General features: G+C 42.9%; 1 protein-coding gene across 2 annotated transcripts in view; it reads right to left on the reverse strand.

The window, feature by feature from the left end:
* The window catches only part of ZMPSTE24 (zinc metallopeptidase STE24), an 80,627-nt gene that overhangs the window by 7,523 nt on the left and 49,661 nt on the right, over nucleotides 1–23,443 (reverse strand). For both annotated transcript variants that reach the window (XM_030538893.1, XM_030538894.1), the window contains exons 7-9: nucleotides 12,156–12,316; nucleotides 10,053–10,157; nucleotides 6,667–6,810 (exon numbers count right to left, since the gene is read on the reverse strand). In XM_030538893.1, coding sequence (XP_030394753.1) covers nucleotides 6,667–6,810; nucleotides 10,053–10,157; nucleotides 12,156–12,316 — 410 coding nt within the window. The remainder of the gene's footprint in view (nucleotides 1–6,666; nucleotides 6,811–10,052; nucleotides 10,158–12,155; nucleotides 12,317–23,443) is intronic.

Genomic DNA, 23,443 nt, shown 5'->3' on the forward strand with positions numbered 1-23,443 from the left:
TTAATAAGGCTAATGAGGATCTTAGGGATAATGGAAGGATGACAAATAGGAATGAGGATATGGAGGTAGATATTACCACATCTGAGGTAGAAGCCAAACTCGAACAGCTTAATGGGACAAAATCAGAGGGCCCAGATAATCTTCATCCAAGAATATTAAAGGAACTGGAGCATAAAATTGCAAGCCCATTAGCAAGAATTTTCAATTAAATCAGTAAACTCAGGGGTTGTACCGTATGACTGGAGAATTGCTAACACAGTTCCTATTTTTAAGAAAGGGAGAAAGAGTGATCCGAGTAACTATAGGCCTGTTATAGTTCGACATCTGTAGTATGTAAGGTCTTGGAAAATTTTTTGAAGGAGAAAGTAGTTAAAGACATTGAGGTTAATGGTAATTGGGACAAAATACAACATAGTTTTACAAACGGTAGATCAAGCCAAATCAACCTGATCTCCTTCTTTGAGTAACAGATTTTTTAGACAAAGGAAATGCAGTGGATCTAATTTACTTCGATTTCAGTCAGGCATTTGACATGGTTCCACATGGGGAATTATTAGTTAAATTGGAAAAGATGGGGATCAGTATGAAAACTGAAAGGTGAATAAGGAACTGGTTAAAGGGGAGACTACAACAGGTTGTACTGAAAGGTGAACTGTCAGGCTGGAAGGAGGTTACTAGTGGAGTTCCTCAGGGATCAGTTTTGGGACCAATCTTATATAACCTTTTTATTACTGACCTTGGCACAAAAAGTGGGAATGTGCTAATAAAGTTTGCGGATGACACAAAGCTGGGAGGTATTGCTAACACAGAGAAGGACCGGGATATCATACAGGAAGATCTGGATGACCTTGTAAACTGGAGTAATAGTAATAGGATGAAATTTAATAGTGAAAAGTGAAAGGTCATGCACTTAGGGATTAATAATAAGAACTTTAGATATAGATTGGGGACACATCAGTTGCAAGTAACAGAGGAGGAGAAGGACCGCGGAGTATTGGTTGATCACAGGATGACAATGAGCCGCCAATGTGATATGGCCATTAAAAAAGCTATTGCAGTTTTAGGATGCATCAGGAGAGGTATTTCCAGCAAAGATACGGAGGTGTTAGTACCGTTGTACAAGACACTGGTGAGACCTCATCTGGAATACTGTGTGCAGTTCTGGTCTCCAATGTTTAAGAAGGATGAATTCAAACTGGAACAGATTCAGAGACGGTTTACTAGGATGACCCGAGAAATGGAAAACCTATCTTATAAAAGGAGACTCAAAGAGCTTGGCTTGTTTAGTCTAACCAAAAGAAGGTTGAGGGGGGATATGATTGCTCTTTATAAATATATCAGAGGGATTAATATCAGGAAGAGAGAAGAATTATTCAGGCTTAGTACCAATGTGGACACAGGAACAAATGGATATAAACTGGACACTAGGAAGTTTAGACTTGAAATTGGATGAAGGTTTCTAACCATTAGAGAAGTGAAGTTCTGGAACAGCCTTCCAAGGAGAGTAGTGGGGGCAAAAGACATATCTGGCTTTAAGACTAAGCTTGATAAATTTATGGAGGGGATGGTATGATGGGATAGCCTAATTTTGGCAATTAATTTAGCAATTGATCTTTGATTATCAGCAAGTAAGTATGCCCAGTGGTCTGTGATGAGATGTTAGATGGGTTGGGATCTGAATTACTATAGAGAATTATTTCCTGGGTGCTGGCTGGTGAGTCTTGCCCACATGCTCAGGGTTTAACTGATAGCCATATTTGGGGTCGGGAAGGAATTTTCCTCCAGGGCAGATTGGCAGAGGCCCTGGAGGTTTTTCGCCTTTCTGTGCAGCATGGGGCACGGGTCTCTTGCTGGAGGATTCTCTGCAGTTTGAGGTCTTCAAACCACAATCTGAGGACTTCAATAACTCAGACGTAGGTTAGGGGTTTGTTATAGAAGTGGATGGGTGAGATTCTGTGGCCTGCATTGTGCAGGAGGTCAGACTAGATGATCATAATGGTCCCTTCTGACCTTAAAGTCAATGAGTCTATAATACATAGAAAGCTTTCTGTTTGGGATGCAAAGAAGTCCCACAGTGGAGTACCCACTGTGTAAATATCATGGTTAGGACTGTGCATGAATCTGCCATTCGTAGTCTGTAGAGAAAATTCTGCTTCTTTGCTGGAAGGGAGCTGTGAATATCCAGGAGGTAGGCAGCCTGTATCATGATGTAGCTCCTGACACATCAGTTCCAAAGTCTGATAGGTCACAGGTAGAGGGGACAGGATCTTGCTCCTCCCTGTTTATATACACCGCTGTGATAATATCGTCCAACATTGTCTGCACATGGAGCATGTGTATGAGGGAAAGGAAGGCCTTGCACCCTAGGCAGACTGCCCTCAGTTCCAGTAAGTTTATACGTAGCCTGGCCTCTTGTGGGGTCCAGGTACCCTAAGCAAGGTGGTAGTCCCGATGAGCACCCCACCCCATGAGAGAGGCATCGGTCACAGTTGTGGTCCTGAGTGCAGGAGAGCTGAAAGAAGTCCCCACCATGACCTTTTCTGGGCTTGATCACCAAGTGAGGGAGGTGATAACTCTAAAGGGAAGAGTCACCTTGGAGTCAACGTGATCCCTGTTTGATTGGTAAATCAAGTGGAGCAAAACTTCCAGACATTGCAAGTGGAGTCTGGCAAACTGCATCACAAAGGTGCATATGGCAATGTAGTATAACAGAAAGAGAGACCTCTGCACTGCTGTTCATGGTCTGCAGGTGATGCAGGAAATCAGGTTGCTCATCGCATAAAATCTGTCTGCAGGGAGGAATGCTCTTGCTCTTTTAAAATTTATTGTCCTTGTGGGTGACAATATGGACTTTTCTTCCTTTATTCAAATGCATAGGGGCGCAGGAAGTTGCACAAGAAACCGGCCTAAGTCATACAAGTACAGAGATACCCAGCAATTGATAGCCTGCTGGGCAGCTGCTGCACAGGGAACTTAGGGGAGCAGGGAGCTGATGGGAGGCTGGAGGTCCACACTGGTTCCAAGCCCCTACAAGCTAGTTCCAAAGGGCTGCTCTTTCTGCAAGCAGTGGACGAAGCAGAGAGCATTGCGCAAATGTAATAATGAAACGTTAACCGGGACAACTTTAAAGTGAGGAGTTCCTGTAGCTGGGAATCCCATATGTCCACAGAAATACGGTACAGCTCTCTCCTCTGATTCTGAGGACTCTTCCATCAGTAGTGGCAGTACCATTGGTACTGGGGCACTCCTACCTAATGGTTGGAAATGCAACTGCTCCTCAGACATTGATATAGATTCCTCCTCTGGAGTAAAGATCTCCCTCAGGTGGACAGAGTCAGAAAGGCGTGGAGACTGTGGATAGGGAGGAATAGATCCTCTGTTGTTACGTAAGTCTCTGAACAGCCTGGGGTCCAAGAAGTTCCAGCAGTCATGCCTGAAGGACCCTACTCATCTGTTGCAGCTGAACGATCATTAGATAAACAAGGTGGTGTTGATGACAGGTCTGGACCAGCACTCATAGATAGAATTGGCGAGCGTTTGTGCTTATGCTTCGGTATCACAGTCACCATGGGAAACAGATGGATCTCTCCTTTTACACATCTTGCCCTCCAACCTGGGGATCTTTGGCAGAGGCAGTTCCATGGGTTCTGAGCACAATGCCTGACCTGACTTGGACCAGCTTGGGAAATGATCGTGTTTCTTATGGACAGTCCACCCTAGGGATCTATTCTTGTACCCATGAGTGTATCTTCTACTCTCAAGGGGAGCCATGGAGGAAGAGTCCTGGGGCTTCAGTGTTAGAGGTTCTTCTCCAAGGCATATGCTTGGAGGGACATTATTGGTCAGTTGAGGCCAATGGACAGGGAGACACCTCACCCAGACAGTACAGGCACCACTGATGTTCGTCACGGATGGAGAAGGAACAAGGGCAGGAGATGCAATTCTTGAATTTCCCTCAACCGGGAGGGAGGAGAGGGAAACTACTCTCTACCAACTACAAATTTAAACTGTTAAGCTAAGAGAGAAAACTATTTACAAATACTTTCTACTTTACTGGTTATGCACAGAATGGAGGAGCACGTTTCTGACTCAGGCCATGTGGCAGCAAGAAGGAACTAGAGAGGCATCAATCCGCACTGCCTCGTACACCCTCAGTTGAGAGCACGAGAGGAGCTACTGTGCATGTGTGGGTCAACGAACACTGATTTTGAAGAATTTCTGGATTTGGGTGCACGGTGTGCATGCACACCCACATGTGGAATACACATAGGTACCATCACTCAAAGAACTTACTTTAGGGGTATAGTCTGGACTGATACAAAAAACAGCACAATATATTGCAATTTCAGAGAAAAGTTGCCCACTTCAGACACTACATGCGGAAGTTATAGCCATCATAAAGGCTACTTTGACACAAAGAGTGTAAAATCAGTGACAGAGGTCTGACTAGTAGTATGGCAATTATATCTATGATGAGGTTTCACTGTGCCGCTCAGCATTTTCTGAAGAATAATCCGAGATGACTTTCTCAGAAACCACTTGAGATGAAGATGAAAAAATTACTTATTCTCCTATTATCAAGAAGAGATTGCTGAGGGCTGTTCCTGGAAAGCAGTTTCAAGTGTAGGGCCAGCAGTTCTTGCTGCCATTCTAGTGCAAGGATTTTTGCCAATTTTGTGTTGATGTTTTTTGCACTGTACCCAGTCACTGAATTTAAACCAGTTTTTGGCATATTCTGCATGAAGAGATTTCCTGGATGCCTGTAGGGTCTCAGTTACTTTAGTGGACTTGCCTGTTTCAGGACAGCTAGTTCACAGCAAAAAGGTGAGATGAACAGAGAAAAGGATATTAATACCCTCTTTGCAAGTACCTAGCTGGGAAACAAATATGTGATAACGGACTCTTATCTAGCAGACAAATGTGTAACACGACTGCACTGGGAGCTCATGTTCAGTTGACTATCCATCAGAATCCCCCAAAGCTTTTTCAGAGTCACTGTTTCGGCAAAGCCTACATTCTTTCTTCGGAGATGAATATATTTACATGCTGTTGGAATCCAGATATATTTTGATTATATTTACTGTTGGAAAAAACTTCACCATCATTTCCAACCTCATGAACCTGGCTGCCTTTCCAAATACAGTTTGTGATCCAGAGGCCACACTCACTAACATTACATAAATAAAAGCACTGATATACTGACGGTCAATTCAATGCAAAGTGAGAGCTGAAAGTGAGCAAGAGAAGTCAGTAGGGCTTGAAGGGGTGGAGGAAAGAGGCAATTTAAAACTTAACTGCCCTGCTGCCTTTCCCTCACACTAGGGTTCAGAAAGGCCAAGGGGATAGTAGGAAGTGAGGCAGGAATGTACAAGTTCTGACAGCCTTTGCAGCTCTTGTATCTTATTTCATTTTGGTGTCTGAAAACATAGCGCTCTCCAGAGAAATGACAGTGCAACAAACAAATATCTCCAACAGCCAGAGATGGGACACTAGAGGGGAACAGCTCTGAGTTATTCCTAGATATCTAGTTGGTGGGTCTTGCCCACGTGTTAACTGATCGCCAGATTTGGGGTCAGGAGGGAATTTTCTGTTAGTTAGATTGGCAGAGACTCTGGGGGGGATTTCACCTTCTTCTGCAGCATGGGTCGCTGATTTCAACTATTGTAAATGGTGGATTTTCTGTAACATGAAGTCTTTAAATCAAGATTTGAGGACTTCACTAACTCAGCTAGTGGTTATGAGCCTATTAGAGGAGTGGGTGGGTGAGGTTCTGTGGCCACAATATGCAGGTCAGAGTAGGTGATTATGATGGTCTCTTCCGGCCTTAAAGTCTAAACAGAACACAACATAACTCACTGAGCTATAAGTAAACATTGAGAGAAAAATAAACAACAGATGGGACAAACAAAAAGCAAACCAGTAGCCATTTTACCAGAGAACATTTTCTTGCAACAGCCCTCAAGTTTCAGAAAACAAAATCAGTAAAACTGCATTTCTGTACTGATTGTCACAGGAGTCATGGATTCCATGACTTTCAATTTAAAAAAAAATATCCCTAGCTTGATGCTTTGGGGTGTGTGTGACCAGACAGATGCCATAGTAACAGCTAGACCGACACGGCTGCCAAGTGAGAGACTGGATGCAGAGGAAACTGAAACAGCAGGAACTCTTGAAAGCGCTAGTGCTTTGTCAAGTAGTCCCGGGACTGAGTCAGGAATGCAGTAGGTGCTGCAAGGCTCCAATGATGGGCACCAGAGTAGCAATTTTAAAATAGTCTTAACTGTTAATTAAATGTGAAAATTATTGTAAATTACTTTTACTGAAAATAAAAACAGGCTATTTTGAATAATGCAACCTGTGCATTGGGATTTTTACTAAAAATTCATGATTTCCCTTTTTTCACTTTGACCAGCGGGATCACTTACTTATTATTTGAATTGTAGTAGTGTTTTACACCCTGCAGTCAGAGACTGTGAGGCTTATTGTAATTTACTATGACAAATCACTAACCTGAATAAATTAAAAAGAAATAACAATCTAGCAATCAGAAACCTCAAACTATTCCCTGAAATAATAACACATTAGCGAAGTGATTATCAACAAAACACAGTATGATATTCAAATGTATATCTTTTTAAGAGGCCATTTCACAAAGCTAAGTTTTACCTCATTATAAGGTGAAAAAATGAACTGGAAAATAATCATCAGTCCTATCAGGGTGGGCTGAGTCTCATAGAAACCAAATGCAGCAAAGAGTTCTTTCTGACCAATTAATACTGCAAACAAAAAGAAGCAGAGGAAGGAGTTCATCTATAAAGAGAGGAAACAGAATATTCTCATTAATATAATCCTTTCAACCATCCACAAAATGATTGCTTAAATGCTTATTACAGAGATGCTCAGAAGCAGGAGTCCTGCTGAAAAAACAGCCTGTGATCATATAATTAAACACTGAATCATAATGCATATGCACAAGGGGAGGGAGGTGCTGGAAAAATCTTTGAAGATCCCAACAATAACCCTATCTTGAGTTCCCTTCCCAACGTTCTGGAATCATCCCTTAATCCATCAAAATTGCTCGTGTTTGCTCCCTGGCAGTCTACATGACAGTTCCCGAGCATTCTTTGCTATTGTCTCCTGTCCCATCCCAGGGTGCAGCACACTTGCTGCTTTCTTTATCTTGGTCACCACAGATGTTCCACATTATGTCGTCACTGTCAGGTTACCACTTGGGATCAGTCTCCATTTATTCCTTTCAGGAATTTTATTTTTATCCACACAGCTAAAACTCTCACCCAGGTGCTCATCATCTCCCCCTTGACTTGTAACTTTTTTCTCCTACTTCTTTATGTAACGGGATCTCCAGGGTGCAGCCTGGGACTGTGGGACCGCTGTGCCCCTTTATCTTTCCAGTTTGGGCTGTCTCTCACAATGCCTTGCTGGTGACAAGGAGCAAATCCCTCCTGGCCCTATTATCACTCAGCACAACAGCATGTGGAGCCCCACACCCAGCTAGATTGCATGAATTCTCCCAGAGTCTGGTAATCAACAGCAGTTTAGAACGGAATACTGGATATCTTCTATGAAGACAGAAAACTGTTCGAACTAGACAATGCTGGAGCGCAAGGGAGATTTGGGGAATGTTTCTCTAGCTCTTGTGCATTGTCTAGATTGGTTTGCATGAGTAAACTTATTTTGTCAGACCTTGTAGCCAGATGCAGCCCCGTCCATGGCTTGGCCTCTGCCACGCAGGAGCAGCTCCTGCTCCATAGGGAGGAGGGGCAGCCACAGCCCCCTACATCTGCTTTTTAAAATGTGTCTGTGTAGACTTTCTGTTATGCCAGCATCACCATGCTCTTAAAGTGCAGTTTGCAGTTTTCTGTCTGAACCACAAACAGCAATGGAAGTCGTCGCTGATGTGAGGGGCTTGTTTAAAGCTATACTACCAGTTGTATTCATGGTTATGAATATGTAATCAATATGTGAGGAGTGAGAGAGATAGTATGAGTGTATGAAACCAGTTGCAAGGCTTAAACTAAAATATTACCATGTAAGGACAATCAAGGTGCGTATGGGACTGCATATACACCTATGGCAGTAGTGGCCAGAGAGAGGTAACCCACAACAGCAAAAACTCAGGACCAGACCAGAAGTAGCAGAGCCCTCCTGCAGTCCCGAATGGGCTTTGGTGACTCTCGTCGCCTAGCGGTTCGATCTCTGGGAAGCTGGAACCTGGCCAGTCTCAGTCACCTAAGATCAAAAGCAGCACCCGCGTCTGCGGCCTGTTATCAGTATGCATGGAATGTGTGTGCGAGTATAATTGCGTAAATAAGGGAAGCAAACAATAAATCAGCCCTCAGTATTACTTCAGTTTGACCTTTGTTTGTGGTTATTTCTTGACTGGTTCCAAAAAAGGGTAGCAACCTCAATTCAGAATGTTGGGGTGGCCCTTTCATTGCAGCCTGTCCAGTTACCTCATTTTGGAGACCATGGGGAAGTGCTCTACTCCCCAAGTAGAAGGGAACATAAGAACGACCGTACCAGGTCAGACCAAAGGTCCACCTAGCCCAGTATTTGTCTGCCGACAGTGGCCAATGCCAGGTGCCCCAGAAGGAGTGAACCTAACAGGCAATGATCAAGTGATCTCTCTCCTGCCATCCATCTCCATCCTCTGACAAACAGAGGCTAAGGACACCATTCCTTAGCCATCATGGCTAACAGCCATTTATGGACTTAACCACCATGAATTTATCCAGTTCTCTCTTAAACCCTGTTATAAGTCCTAGCCTTCACAACCTCCTCAGGTAAGGAGTTCCACAAGTTGACTGTGTGCTGCGTGAAGAAGAACTTCCTTTTATTTGTTTTAAACCTGCTGCCTATTAATTTCATTTGGTGACCCCTACTTCTTGTATTATGGGAATATGTAAATAACTTTTTGTTAACCACTTTCTCCACATCACTCATGATTTTATATATCTCTATCACATCCCCCCTTAGTCTCCTCTTTTCCAGGCTGAAGAGTCCTAGCCTCTTTAATCTTTCCTCATACGGGACCCTCTCCAAACCCCTGATCATTTTAGTTGCCCTTTTCTGAACCTTTTCTAGTGCCTGTATATCTTTTTTGAGGTGAGGAGACCACATCTGTACACAGTATTCGAGATGTGGGCGTACCATGGATTTATATAAGGGCAATAATATATTCTCAGTCTTACTCTCTATCCCCTTTTTAATGATTCCTAACATCCTGTTTGCTTTTTTGACCGCCTCTGCACACTGCGTGGACATCTTCAGAGAACTGTCCACGATGACTCCGAGATCTTTTTCCTGACTCGCTGTAGCTAAATTAGCCCCCATCATATTGTATGTATAGTTTGGATTACTTTTTCCAATGTGCATTACTTTACATTTACCCACATTAAATTTCATTTGCCATTTTACAGAGCACTCTTGTCGGGAGTAGAACACCATTCTTCTAGAGCATGATGGAAAATGCAACACACACACCCCACTCAGGGAATCCAGAACTTCAAAAAGATGTAGTAGAGGAACGATTTGGGGAACATGAGAGAAGCTGAGACTTTGGGGGATAGGGGGATGTTTTGTAGTAAGAGGAGGACTAAAACGCTGGCTGTTGTCTCTCTTTGTTTGGACTGTACTAAGCTTTGCATTCCCTGAGAGTGTGACTGGATGTGCTTGGTAGAGGAGTTGCATGCAGGATGCAGAACTCTAGATGGGAATTGTAAACAGGCATCGATCCTGTTTCAGATTCAGAAAGAAGTAGGGGAGCCAGACAAAGTAGACAGGAATAAAGTGCCAACTTGGGCACTTTGCCATGGGTTTACAATACCATCCCCAAATAGCTGCGAAGATGCTAGTGTAGGACATTGGACACAAAGACATCTGAATGGCCCAAGGCCTGCTACAGACCTTCCCTTCCAGAAGAGTTCATTTGCTGCAGGCAGCATGATTGTGTGTGAACCATGGAGTGTGACAATTCTGGATTGTTGAACACAGTAATGCTTCAGGAATACCACCAATATACTACTATTTACCTGGCTGATGACAATATTTTTGATAGTGTGACCTAGCTTCCAGTGACCCAGTTCATGGCCAAGCACTGCCAAAACTTCTTCATTTTTGCATCCTTGCTTCTTACTCTGTGCAAAACGAGAGAAAAATCTCAAACATCTCACATAACATGAGTAATCAATTTCCTGTCTGCTGTTCTGTTTTCTCCAAACTACATGGTATGCCAGCTCAGAAAGCAGTTATTTTCCTCTTACAAGCAGAGGAATACAAGTAAAAACTAACCTCTTGTAATATTCTACCCCTTTTTTATAGGGACTCACTCATAGGAGCTGGACTGTGCCTAATAACCATTAATGAAGCTACAAACTTTTAAACAATAGTTCAGTGATAGCTGAATAGGGATAGGGATAGCTCAGTGGTTTGAGCATTGGTCTGCTAAACCCAGGGTTGTGAGTTCAACCCTTGAGGGGGCCACTTAGGGCTCTGGGGCAAAATCAGTACTTGGTCCTGCTAGTGAAGGCAGGGGGCTGGACTCCGGGGTCCCTTCCAGTTCTATGAGATAGGTATATCTCCATATATTATACTACATAGTCTTATTTATCAGCAGATGGTTCTATCAACATAGACACACTTTTATACAGAACTTTTATAATGTCTCTCCACTTATAATGGAACTGAATGAGTTAAATTAACAATATAATGAATAATCATTGAGCTTTATCTGTTTGTTCTCATTTGCTATGTCTGGGGGCCTTAATATACCTCTAAAATAAAAATTCTGGTCTCTAGGCAAGGAGACAACAAAATGAGCTACTGAAAACCAGGAGACATTAACTAAAAGGAAGCTGGACACACAGAGATGGTGCAATGCCCTACCCAGAGTGCTCCATAGAGGAGACAGAAGCAAAAAGAGAAGATTGAGGAAAATTCTTGTTCAGGTATGAACATAAGAACAGCCATACTGGGTCAAACCAAAGGTCCATCTAGCCCAGTATTTTGCCTTCTGACAGTGGCCAATGCCAGGTGCTCCAGAGGGAATGAACAGAATAGGTGATCCATCCCCAGACGCCCATTCCCAGCTTCTGGCAAACAGAAGCTAGGGACACCATCCCTGCCCATCCTACCTAATGGCCAATGATGGACCTATCCTCCATGATTTTTTCTAGTGGACACAGAAAGGACTATCTGCTGCTTGGAAGAAAACTCTGCTGAGCCAGCTATCTTCATAATGCTGAGGATGTCCTAGATTTTGTTTTGTCCTTGTCCTCTCTCTGCTGGTACAATACTGTCCAGCCTGACATACAGGATGGTGGAGAAAGTTATCACTGTGCAATCAGTCTTTGTAAAATAAATGTGCTTATACTACTGAAGAACACATCATTTGGAGACATCTAAATGTGTTCTTCCAAACAGTTCAAGTCTGAACTATTTCCCCAAAACCTTTATAACCTTTATAATTGGGGCGGACTGAAATCTACTTTTTTGGTTCAAGTCAGTTTTACAAATTCAGTCTGGTGGATTACATTTGCTATCCTGACTCTCTGAAGATGCAGACTTTGTTCTGCAGAACAGGTCTGTTTCTGGCCCCACGGCTGAAATATAACCAGGAGACCAACCCACTCCCTCTCCGCCCCTGACGGCCCTTCCTGGATTGAAGTCAGGAATCTTTTTGCCAGTCCCTCAAGACTCAATATGAAAACATGCTGCTGACAGCCTGGAAAAGATTTTTTAATGGGGATAAAAGTAAATTTATCAGGTCTCCAGCTGAAGATAGATACAGGTGAGGGATATACCAAGGTCTAATGAGGGAAGAAATGGTATAGGAAGGTAGAACCCAGAACTTTTGAGGTGGAGAGAGAGGCCAGCAGAGTTCTCAAGAGGTTTTTAGGAACCTCGAGCCAAGATTCTAGAACTCCTGGTGTTGCACCCATCCACAATCTTAGAAAGTGCATTTGTACCAGTGTCTCAGAGAGTCTCTTGTAAATAAATCATGAAGTTACAAATACTTTCAAGGTTTTGTTTTTACAGGTTCACAATCCTACAACAGAATATGGAGAAGATGTAAGGGAGAATCTCGCTGGGGAACCAGGAAAATTACATGACAGGAGAACAAAAATAAAGCTCACTTTGACTTTGGACTTTGTGTCATCATCTTCACCATCTTCTCCCTCTGGGTGATCTTTGTTCAGTGCAGAGTAATCTTCCAGGAGGGTGTCAAACAAAACTATCCGCTTATTCTTGAAGAAGCCATAGAAATAAGCATTGCTATGGGAGGAACGCTTGGAACCTAGCGGGGGTGAAAATTCACATTAAAAACATAGGTCAAAGTACTTTGTGTGCATTAACGGTGCAACCTTCTATTTAAGTCTTTCAAGGGCATTTCCTCTCCACCATGAGATCAGTAGGCATTGATTCATTGCAAAATGCATTAAATCTCAGGTTCAAGCACATTTTTAGACACTCCGTTAGGTTTGTTTAATCTATTACTGTACTACATACATACTGTAAAACCTTTTATAGAGGCACTGTGCATAACATCACAGTTAAGGTTGTGTTCTGAAAAGGACTTACAATGTGGCACAAAATTTTCTCTGTATGAAAATAGCCTTTAAATGTGAAATTTTTTTTAGTTTTAGTTTAGCACCATACAAAAATCAATGCATCATATTCAATGGATTTAAAACTAGCTAGCTGATACATCTCGAAGAGTAATTCCATATGGGGAATAGTTATGCAATGGGTATATTTCTATTGGGGTCTTATAAGGATGTGTTCTTGGTCCACTTCTATATGAAAACTTTATCAATGAGAGGGAAGAAAATATAAATTCCTTGCCAGAAAAGTTTGCAGATGACACAAAAATTGGTGGAGTGGTAAACAGTAAGAATGAGTCAGTTCTACACAGCAACATGGATTGAATAGAAAGCTGGACTAACTTGAACATGCATTTTAGTATAGGTTAATACACGTCATACATCTAGGAACTAAGAAGTTAAGTCACACTCTTAGGATGGAAGACTATCCTGAAATGCAGAGATTCTAAAAAGGACTTAGGGCCCTCGTGGAAACCAACTGAATGTGAGCTCCCAGTGAAACATGATGGCTAACAGCATATCTGACAGGTGCATATATAAGAGTAGAACACTGAACTAAAAAATATTAAGGTGTTATTACCACTGCATACAGCATTAGTGAGACTGTTACTGGAATGCTGTGGCCACAGAAGCTACAAGAATGATTTAAGGTCTAGAAACATGCGTCACAGTGTGAGTCTAACGAAGCTCTATCTATTTAGCTTATTTAAAAACACCATTAAGAGATGCTTTGTGCACAGCCTAAGCTCAAACACAGGAAGAGGGTTTCTGACTGTAAAGGGCTCTCTCGTCTAGCAAGCGTAACATGATCCAAAGGCTGGAAGCAAAGTAAGATAAGTTCAATCTAAAAGAAGGCATACATTTTTAATGGTGAGAGTAATCAACCATTGGAACAATTTATCAAAGGATGTGGTGGATTCTTAATCACATGGGGTCTTTAATCACAACTGGATATCTATCAGTGCAGGGACCACTGGGTGAAATTCTCAGGCATATGTAATGCAGGAGACCAGACAAGATCATCATCACAGTCCTTTTTTGGCCTTAAAAATATATGAATTATGCCCCTTGAGTTTTATATAGTTTTTGTTTAGCTCTGTGTAAGAAATATATCTCTTGTTAAAATTTTTCAGGAGAGTTTCTCATGTTTGATTGTTGGTGTGTGTATTTAAAATATTATAACTGAGCTTCCAAAAAAACAGTCAGAGGAAAATCTTGAGTAGATTAGTATCAGAGGGGTAGCCGTGTTAGTCTGGATCTGTAAAAGCAGCAAAGAATCCTGTGGCACCTTATAGACTAACAGACGTTTTGGAGCATGAGCTTTCGTGGGTGAATACCCACTTCCTCAGATGCATGTAGTGGAAATGTCCAGGGGCAGGTATATATATGCTAGCAAGCAAGCTAGAGATAACGAGGTCAGTTCAATCAGGGAGGATGAGGCCCTGTTCTAGCAGTTGAGGTGTGAAAACCAGTTTGGCCGATGTACATAGCAGAGGGCCATTGCTGGCACCACCCTATATCGAAAACCTACCGACCGCTATGCCTACCTTCATGCCTCCAGCTTCCATCCTGGACACATCACACGATCCATTGTCTACAGCCAAGCACTGAGGTACAACCACATCTGCTCTAACCCCTCAGACAGAGACCAACACCTACAAAATCTCCACCAAGCATTCTCAAACCTACAATACCCGCACGAGGAAATAAGGAAACAGATCAACAGAGCCAGACGTGTACCCAGAAGCCTCCTACTGCAAGACAAACCCAAGAAAGAAACCAACAGGACTCCACTGGCCATCACATACAGCCCCCAGCTAAAACCCCTCCAACGCATCAAGGATCTACAACCCATCCTGGACAATGATCCCACACTTTCACAGGCCTTGGGTGGCAGGCCAGTCCTTGCCCACAGACAACCTGCCAACCTGAAACATATTCTCACCAGTAACTGCACACCGCACCATAATAACTCTAGCTCAGGAACCAATCCATGCAACAAACCTCGATGCCAACTCTGCCCACATATCTACACCAGCGACACCATCACAGGACCTAACCAGATCAGCCACACCATCACCGGTTCATTCACCTGCACATCCACCAATGTAATATACGCCATCATATGCCAGCAATGCCCCTCTGCTATGTACATCGGCCAAACTGGACAGTCTCTACGGAAAAGGATAAATGGACACAAATCAGACATTAGGAATGGCAATATACAAAAACCTGTAGGAGAGCACTTCAACCTCCCTGGCCACACTATAGTAGCCATCCTGCAGCAAAAAAACTTCAGGACCAGACTTCAAAGAGAAACTGCTGAGCTTCAGTTCATCTGCAAATTTGACACCATCAGCTCAGGATTGAACAAAGACTGTGAATGGCTTGCCAACTACAGAACCAGTTTCTCCTCTCTTGGTTTTCACACCTCAACTGCTAGAACAGGGCCTCATCCTCCCTGATTGAACTGACCTCGTTATCTCTAGCTTGCTTGCTAGCATATATATACCTGCCCCTGGACATTTCCACTACATGCATCTGAGGAAGTGGGTATTCACCCACGAAAGCTCATGCTCCAAAACGTCTGTTAGTCTATAAGGTGCCACAGGATTCTTTGCTGCTTGAGTAGATTAGGTACAGATACTTCTTAAAGGAAATATTTATGTATAAAAGACAGTTCTAAAGCAAACTCCTGAGCAGTGAACAGGAGTTTCAACCAGAGCACTTTCCTGCTAGACGTATAATCCAACTCTGGTAACATCATAACTAGTGAAAAAACAGTTATTGTGATCTTCAAGGGATGTGCTACATTTTCCTTCCCTCCTGAAGGGAGAGTTTTCCTTCCTGTGCATAAACTGCAAGTAGCAGCTGCATTGGACGAAAGTTTGTAATCTTGAAAATACCAAATTTAGAGTCTGACTACATGGATTTTGTGCTACTATAACTATAATCTGTTGGAAACCAGTATAAAGCGATACAATTCCCTAGTATACCAGTGTAAAAGTTGTTATAGCAATGTAGCTTACTCCTTTACAGGTACAGAAATAAACTATACCAGTATAAGCACCTTCATACTAATATAACTGCATCCACACCATGATGAATGCTGATTTCACTAGTTTCATTATAAAAGGCACACTCTGAACCAAAATAATTCAAATTGGTACAAAACTATGTGAAGACTCAGCCTTATGCAGCATTAAAGAGGCTGTGATCACAAAATGAAAGAACCACATACGTCTACACAATTAGATGTACCACACTGATAGGAAGTACTTAGTGTGACAACCATAGGAAATATCACTAGGGAATTAACTAGAGCAATGGTAGCGAATTGCAGGGGACAGACCAGACATAACTCAGACTCAAAGTGTCACAAACGTAACAAACTAAGGTATCACAGAATGTGAAAAGAACACTTTTTTAATTGTTCTCGTAGATATCAATGTTAAGAGCCTGGACTGGAAGGACTGGAAATTTGTGTGAGAGAGAAAAATTCTTCAATAGTTGCTATTATAGAAACCTGGTGGATGGAGTCATGTGAATATTTAAATCCCTGGTTACCAACTATTTAAGAAGGAATGGGTGGGTAAAATTATAATACCCAAATCTTATGTAATGTTATCTCTATTTTACAGATGGGGAAAACTGAAGAAGAGAGAGGTGAAGCGACTTGCCCAAGCTGTCCAGCAGCCAAATGACAGAGCCGGAAATAAAACTCTGGTCTCCTGATTATTCTAGCCATCAGACCAAGCTGCTTGCATAAAAAGTAGCATTACCTGTTTTAGTTACTACAACTTTGAAACACAGTCTTTTGACTGATTATTGTCCAGTGTTTTAACTGGTAAAGCATAAGATGAGGTACTAGCATTTAACCTGGATGACACATGAGGATTTAGAAGAAATAGTACTGGAACAAAGCACCAATTTAAAAAGCCACTTGGTCCAGGTGGTATATCTCTGCTAGTGTGGGGTTTTTTACACCCTCCTTGGAAGCATATGGTACTGGCCATTGTTAGAGGCAGGATACTGGACTAGATGGACCTTTAGTTTGAAGAAGAGTGAGGGGGGATCTGATAGCAGCCTTCAGCAACTTGAAGGGGGGTTCCAAAGAGGATGGAGCTCGGCTGTTCTCAGAGGTGGCAGATGACAGAACAAGGAGCAATGGTCTCAAGTTGCAGCTGGGGAGGTCAAAGTTGGATATTAGGAAAAACTATTTCACTAGGAGGGTGGTAAAGCACTGTAACAGGTTCCCTAGGGAGGTGGTGGAATCTCCATCCTTACAGGTTTTTAAGGCCCAGCTTGACAAAGCCCTGGTTGGCATGATTAAGTTGGGGTTGGTCCTGCTTTGAGCATTAGATGACCTCCTGAGGTCTCTTCCAACCCTAATCATCTATGATTCTACGGGTCTGATTTAGAATGGCAATTCTGGTACTTGGATACATGGAAAAGATATCTGATAGTGGAGGACTCTGCAACCTTGCTGACAAAGGCATAACAAGAGGCAATGACTGAAAGTTGAGGTTAGAGAAATTCAACCTTTAATTCAGAGGCAATGTCCTAACTGAGAGGTTAATTAAACATTGGAACAGTTTATGAGGGGAGGTGATGGGTTCAACATTGCTTGGAGCCTTTCAGACTAAACTAGATATATTTTTTTAAAATGTACTTTTATCCAGCTTCTGGGAGAAGTTCTGCATCCTGAGTGCTGGGGTTGAGCTGGATAGTTGTAGTGGTCCCATCTAGCCTTGGAAACAGTGGATCTATGAACCCCCTTCATTCCCTTCCTTCATGGGCCTTGGGAATTAACACTTACAGCTCTGCATTAAGTTAACATCTATAATCAAATCTCATGCTTCAGGGCTTCAGATGGTCATCAGCACAGGTCAGGAAGGTATCTTCCCCGGCTCTCCCCCAGTACACAAGTGGCCAGATGTATTCTCAATCTCTCTTGCCTTTTTTTTTTCTCTGCTTTCCTCTGAAGTATCAGATCGGCCACAGCTGGAATGGAGGCTACATGTAGTGGGCAGTGCTCTAAGACGGAATAGAGAATCCTCTTTCTAGATGCTTGACTAGTATCTTGCTCACGTACTTAGGGTGATACTGATAGTCATATCTGGAGTCAGAAAGGAATTTTCACGTGGTCAATTTGGCAGGGATCTGGGGGAAGAGGTGCATTTTTATCTCTGCAGCTTAGAGTATGGCTCACCTGTTGTGATCATCTGGGCATATCTCACCTAATCAATCTCCTGTCACTGCAGGGACCACGGGCATTGGTGGCACCTTGGTGGCTCCCTGTGGCACACAGTTTAATCTCCTGAGAACTGAAATGCTTTTGTCTAACTAAAGTCTTCGGACTTAATATGGGGTATCTTGGTGAAAATTAATGGCCTGTGCTATACAGGAGGTTAGACTAGATGATCTCATTGTCCCTCCTGACCTTAATCTCTATGAAATTAAGAAATTTGTATGTCCCCAAGTTTATGTTGATGACTCACATCTACCTCTTTACTAGAGACCAATCTCCTTCCATCTAAACTAATGTTTCCATCTCCTTTTCTGAAAACTCCTAGTGGACATCAAGCCAGCAACTAAAACTTAACATAGTCAAAATAGAGCTCCTGATCTTTTCCTAGAAGCTCTCCCCTGCACATCTTATCTCTAAATCAGTGAAGAAATGGTACCTTCATCCTTTCTGTCCCTCAAGTCCATAATCTTTGATTAATCTTTGACTCAGTTCTCTTCCACTGTGTCAAGCACAAACTTTTATTCTTAACTACAAAGCCCTTCACATCATCTTCCCTATAATTTTATTGCACTGCCCATCAGGCCAGCATTGATAGCCTGATCCTGCACCACTTCCACAAGTACAGGCTACTCTTCAGCATGGGAGAAGCTTATGCATGATGCCGCAAATAATCACAATGGTGCCTTCTGGCTTTATAAATTTATGTAATTAATGTTGCAAAAGAGTTAAGCTGTATGAGACCAGGGACCCTGATTACATTGATACTGGCACACAACCACTTTAGAATAGCTATGATGACCTGACCCTCCTCCCCTCATATAGATGCAGCTATGTCTACAGAAGAATCCTTTTGTTGACATAGCTATTGTCTTTCAGGAATATTGAGTTTCTGTACCAATGGAAAACCCCCTTCTGACAGTGTAGGCTGCATCTACGCTACAGGGTTATGTTGGCATAGCTAAGGTGACATAGTGATACTGCTATAGTCTTCATATTGTAGACATAACCCTAAGGCTCCTTTTGCTACTGGGAAACTCAAATTTCTGCATTTAAAATATGTTTCCTCTTTTGGATAGTTCATACTGAGGACTAAATCCTTTATTTGCTACAAACAGAAAATTGTTCAAAAACGCTGTTTCATAAATATGTGGAGTAATTTTTGCTAGTTTTAGGAATTATTAAAGCCCAAATGTTGTAAGTGCTCTAAAATCTGTATGGTTACTTGGAATGCCTCATGGGAGTGTGGGGTTTGGTCAGTGACCCAAATTTGGGGTCATTTGAACCAGGGGTTCCCAAGACAGAGTCCATCCCAAAAAACAGTTTTTCTTAAAGTTCATATATCTAGCAATGAATTTTTGCTCACAGGGATCAAAGCAGAGCTGAGATCACACCAGGGTCTCAGGTGCTTGAGAGTTAGCCACCCACTAGCCCTTTGGGGGGAAATCAAATTATAACCTTATAAGCCAAAGACTTTAGTTCTTCTGTTAGGAAAGGCACCCTCTTAAATGCTTGATGGCATGTCAAACACATTACACCAAGCAAGTGCTGAGAGAGAGGGGTTAACTATCTGGAAACTAACTCTACATCACCAGACCTGAATGACTCAAGGGAGAATATACCAATTACTGAATCTAAATAGCTTCCAGACACTGTGAATTCAAATCCAGCCCAGGACAGAAATATGAAATAAAAAGAAAAGGGGCGCCAATCTGTCAGAGGGCTTATTTTAGGGAAATACAATCTGAATACAGCAGAATATTCAGAAGGTAATTAAACTGTTTTTAAAATAAGTTACATGAGCAAATGTGTAACTTCCCAGGGAGGGAAGCATGATTAGTGGTGGAAGAGTAGGTGGTAATAGGGGGAGAGGGAATTGGGATGCAGTGAGAGGAAGAGAGGTTATTTGGATTCATGGGGGAAGGGAGGGGTGGGACACTGGGATGGGGGTCCTGGTGGTGACAGGACGACTGGGGGAGAATAGGAGCAGAGGCACCTCCCAGCCCCACATTACCCACCCATGTTTGCACCCCAATCTGGGGACCCATAGACCATCTATGGGGTATGGCCCCTCTTCCTGGCTCTCCTTGTGATCTGGGAAGCCTGCCTTTCGGGGGGGAGAGAGGGGAACGGGGGACACGAAGGTGTCTAAGCCCGTCTCCCTACTCCTCCTCTGTAAATGGGGGAGTAGGGAGTCTATAGGGGTCTGACTCCTCTATAGGGGTCTGACTCTTCCTTCTGATCCCCCCATGTGAGCCACGATCTGTGGAAGCCCTGTCCCTCTGGGTGGGGAGCTTAGAACAGGCACCAAGAACACATGGCTGAAACTGGGAATGCATAACACAAATTGGAAACTCTCCTGCAGTCGGGAGGGGAGAAAAGAACACCATGAATGCAGCAGTTGATGTTTCAGAGCTACTGTTTCAGGCTATATTTAGCTCCACTGGGTATGCTTTTTCAGCTAAGAACATCTAATTGAGATGAATGGATCACTTAACACCTCTCTGAGCCTGCTATGCTGTTTTTGTGTTCTGGGTGCTAACTGGACTGGAAGGGGAGGGTGACTTAGAAATGTTGGCAGGGAATGGTGGGGCAAAGGAAGGAGAAAGACACTCACACCAGTCTTCTCTTAGGGCTTGTCTACACTGGCACTTTACAGCGCTGCAACTTTCTTGCTTAGGGATGTGAAAAAACATCCCTGAGCACTGCAAATTTCAATGCTGTAAAGTGCCAGTGTAGACAGTGCACCAGCGCTAGGAGCACTGCTCCCAGCACTGGTAGATATTCCCTTCGTGGAGGTGGGTTTTTTAGAGCGCTAGGAGAGCTCTCTCCCAGTGCTATGCTGTGACTACACAAGCCACTTTAAAGCACTGCCAGTGAAGACGTGCCCTAAGATGCTTAAATCTTTTGGAAAGCACCATATAATAAAACTGTCAAGATTTTGGGACACAGACAATGTCTGAGATTTCTCTCACTGGCACTGTCACCCACTACACGCTGCAAACATTTCAAAGCATGACCATCATCCCCACTGCACTATAACAAGATGTACAGGAAGGGGAAAGGAGCACTGAGGAATCACCTAGCAACCAGTGGAAAGATCACTGGACTGGAACCATTTCTAGCTCTGCCACTGGTCTGCTGGGTGACCTTGGGCAAATCACTTCAACTCTGTACCTCAGTTTCCTGTAAAATCGAGATAATGAAAAGTTCTTTGACCTCTAGTGAAGAAAAGCACTGCACAAAAGCTAGGCCTTTTGATCAGCAAGTTTGCAGATGACACTAAACTGGGAGCAGTGGTAGATACATTGAAAGGTGGGGATAGGATACAGAGGGACCTAGACAAATTAAAGGATTGGGCCAAAATAAAACTGATGAGGTTCAACAAGGACAAGTGCAGAGTCCTGCACTTAGGACAGAAGAATCCCATGCACTGCTACAGACTAGGGATAGAGTGGTTAGGCAGCAGCTCTGCGGAAAAGGACCTAGGGATTACAGTGGACAAGAAGCTGGATATGAATCAATGGTGTGCCCTTATTGTCAAGAAGACTAGCGGCATTTTAGGCATATAAGTAGAAGCATTGCCTGCAGATCTAAGGGCACGATCATTCCCCTCTATTTGGCATGGTGAGGCCTCATCTGGAGTACTGTGTCCAGTTTTGGGCCCCACACTACAAGAAGGATGTGGAAAAATTGGAAAGAGTCCAGTGGAGGGCAACAAAAATGATTAGGGGGTTGGAGCACATGACTTATGAGGCGAGGCAGGGGGAACTAGGATTATTTAGTCTGCAGAAGAGAAGAATGAGGGGTAGTTGCTTTCAACTACCTGAAGGAGGGTTCCAAAGAGGATGGATCTAGACTGTTCTCAGTCGTAGCAGATGACAGAACAAGGAGTAATGGTCTCAAGTCGCGGTGGGGGAGGTTTAGGTTGGATATAAGGAAAAGCTTTTTCACTAGGAGGGTGGTGAAGCACTGGAATGAGTTACCTAGGGAGGTGGTGGAATCTCCTTCCTTAGAGGTTTTTAAGGTCAGGCTTGACAAAGCCCTGGCTGGGATGATTTAGTTGGGGATTGGTCCTGCTTTGAGAAGGGGGTTGGACTCGATGACCTCCTGAGGTCCCTTGCAACCATGATATTCTATGATTCTATGATGATTCTGTGATTATTACCTAGCCCAGTAGCATATCAGCTGCAAACCTAGGTAAGAGGCAAAACTAGCTAAATGGCCACTGCTCCTACCAAAAACAATAATCTTTTTGTTTAAAAAAATTAAATTCTATGGCAAAATCCTTTGTTAACGCAGAGTTAAGGTTGCCCAGTAGCACCTCGTCCCTTTCCAGAACATAAAGTTCAGCAAAACTTAAACTTCTGAAAATCAGGAATACAGAATTAGAGATGACTACACAACCTTATCTCTTTGAAGCAATGCTTCACAACACTCATAACACACACACTCCCACTCTGCCTTGTAATGGACAGCTGCGACCTGCACTTGCCCTGTGCTCAAACACTGAAACTACTCCCTTGACAGAATACCAAGCTTTCATTTCATATCCTTTTACAACTCCTTTACATTTGCATACAGGATGCCACTCTTTCCTCTATCCATCATTAATCATCATCAATTCCCATTGACTATTGCCAGCTCCAGAGGGGCAAAGTTAAGGTTGTATGGGCATTTACCTTAACTCTGCATTTCCTGGTTTCAGAAGTCTGAGTTTTATCAACAGGCAACCTTAACTCTGTTAAAGTTTTAATAAGACTGATTTAAACACTAAAAGCTGACCCAAAGCCCAGTGAAGATAATGGAAAGGCTCTCATTGATTTCAAGGGGTTTTGGATCAGATCTTAAGTTAGTACCATAATTAATTAATAGGAAGAGCTGATAATGATAGTGATCAGGTAAGGTTTCCAAACACTTTCCATTGTGAGCCTGTTTTTTAAGTTGCTCAGAACTTTGCCAAACTGTAATAATTTGGGCTAATTTTCTCCATTTTTGCTCTTTACCTCAGTCTAATGTTTTGTACATTTCAACAATTCAGCTATTTCCAAGAATTATGTTGGGGAAAAAAATAGGTCGTTTTGCAAATGTTCAAACACCGCCCCACCCCCACTATTTCTTTAAAGAGCTCCAGTGCCTCAGTAATGTGGAATGCGAAATTAAAATTTGGATGGATACTCTTTAGGTCAGAGGTGCTTTTTGCTGTCCTCATGAAAATTAACCTGTATTTGGCCTCTGAAAGTTGTCATTCACACAAGATGAGCAGAGCCTGTTAGAGGCTCACTGCTGAAATTATAGACCTTTTTCACCAAGCACATTCCCATCCCCACCGCTCCCTCCGCGGCAATTCCACTGTACCTGTTCCTAGACTCTAGAGAGCCGTACATGGCTCTGGATGGGATACAGGCAAAACAGGAGCTGCAAAATATCCTTTTGACCTAAGAGAAGGTGTGTTGTGCTAGAAGTTAAGAGACAACATGGGTTCTAGTCTAAAGGCTTCTACTCACTGGTATTAACAATTCTATGCATTCCACAGCCCTTATTCTTAAGCAAGGTATCATACCTTACAAGA

Source organism: Gopherus evgoodei, chromosome 20 (genome assembly GCF_007399415.2).
Source record: "Gopherus evgoodei ecotype Sinaloan lineage chromosome 20, rGopEvg1_v1.p, whole genome shotgun sequence".
In the NCBI taxonomy this organism is placed as follows: domain Eukaryota; kingdom Metazoa; phylum Chordata; order Testudines; family Testudinidae; genus Gopherus; species Gopherus evgoodei.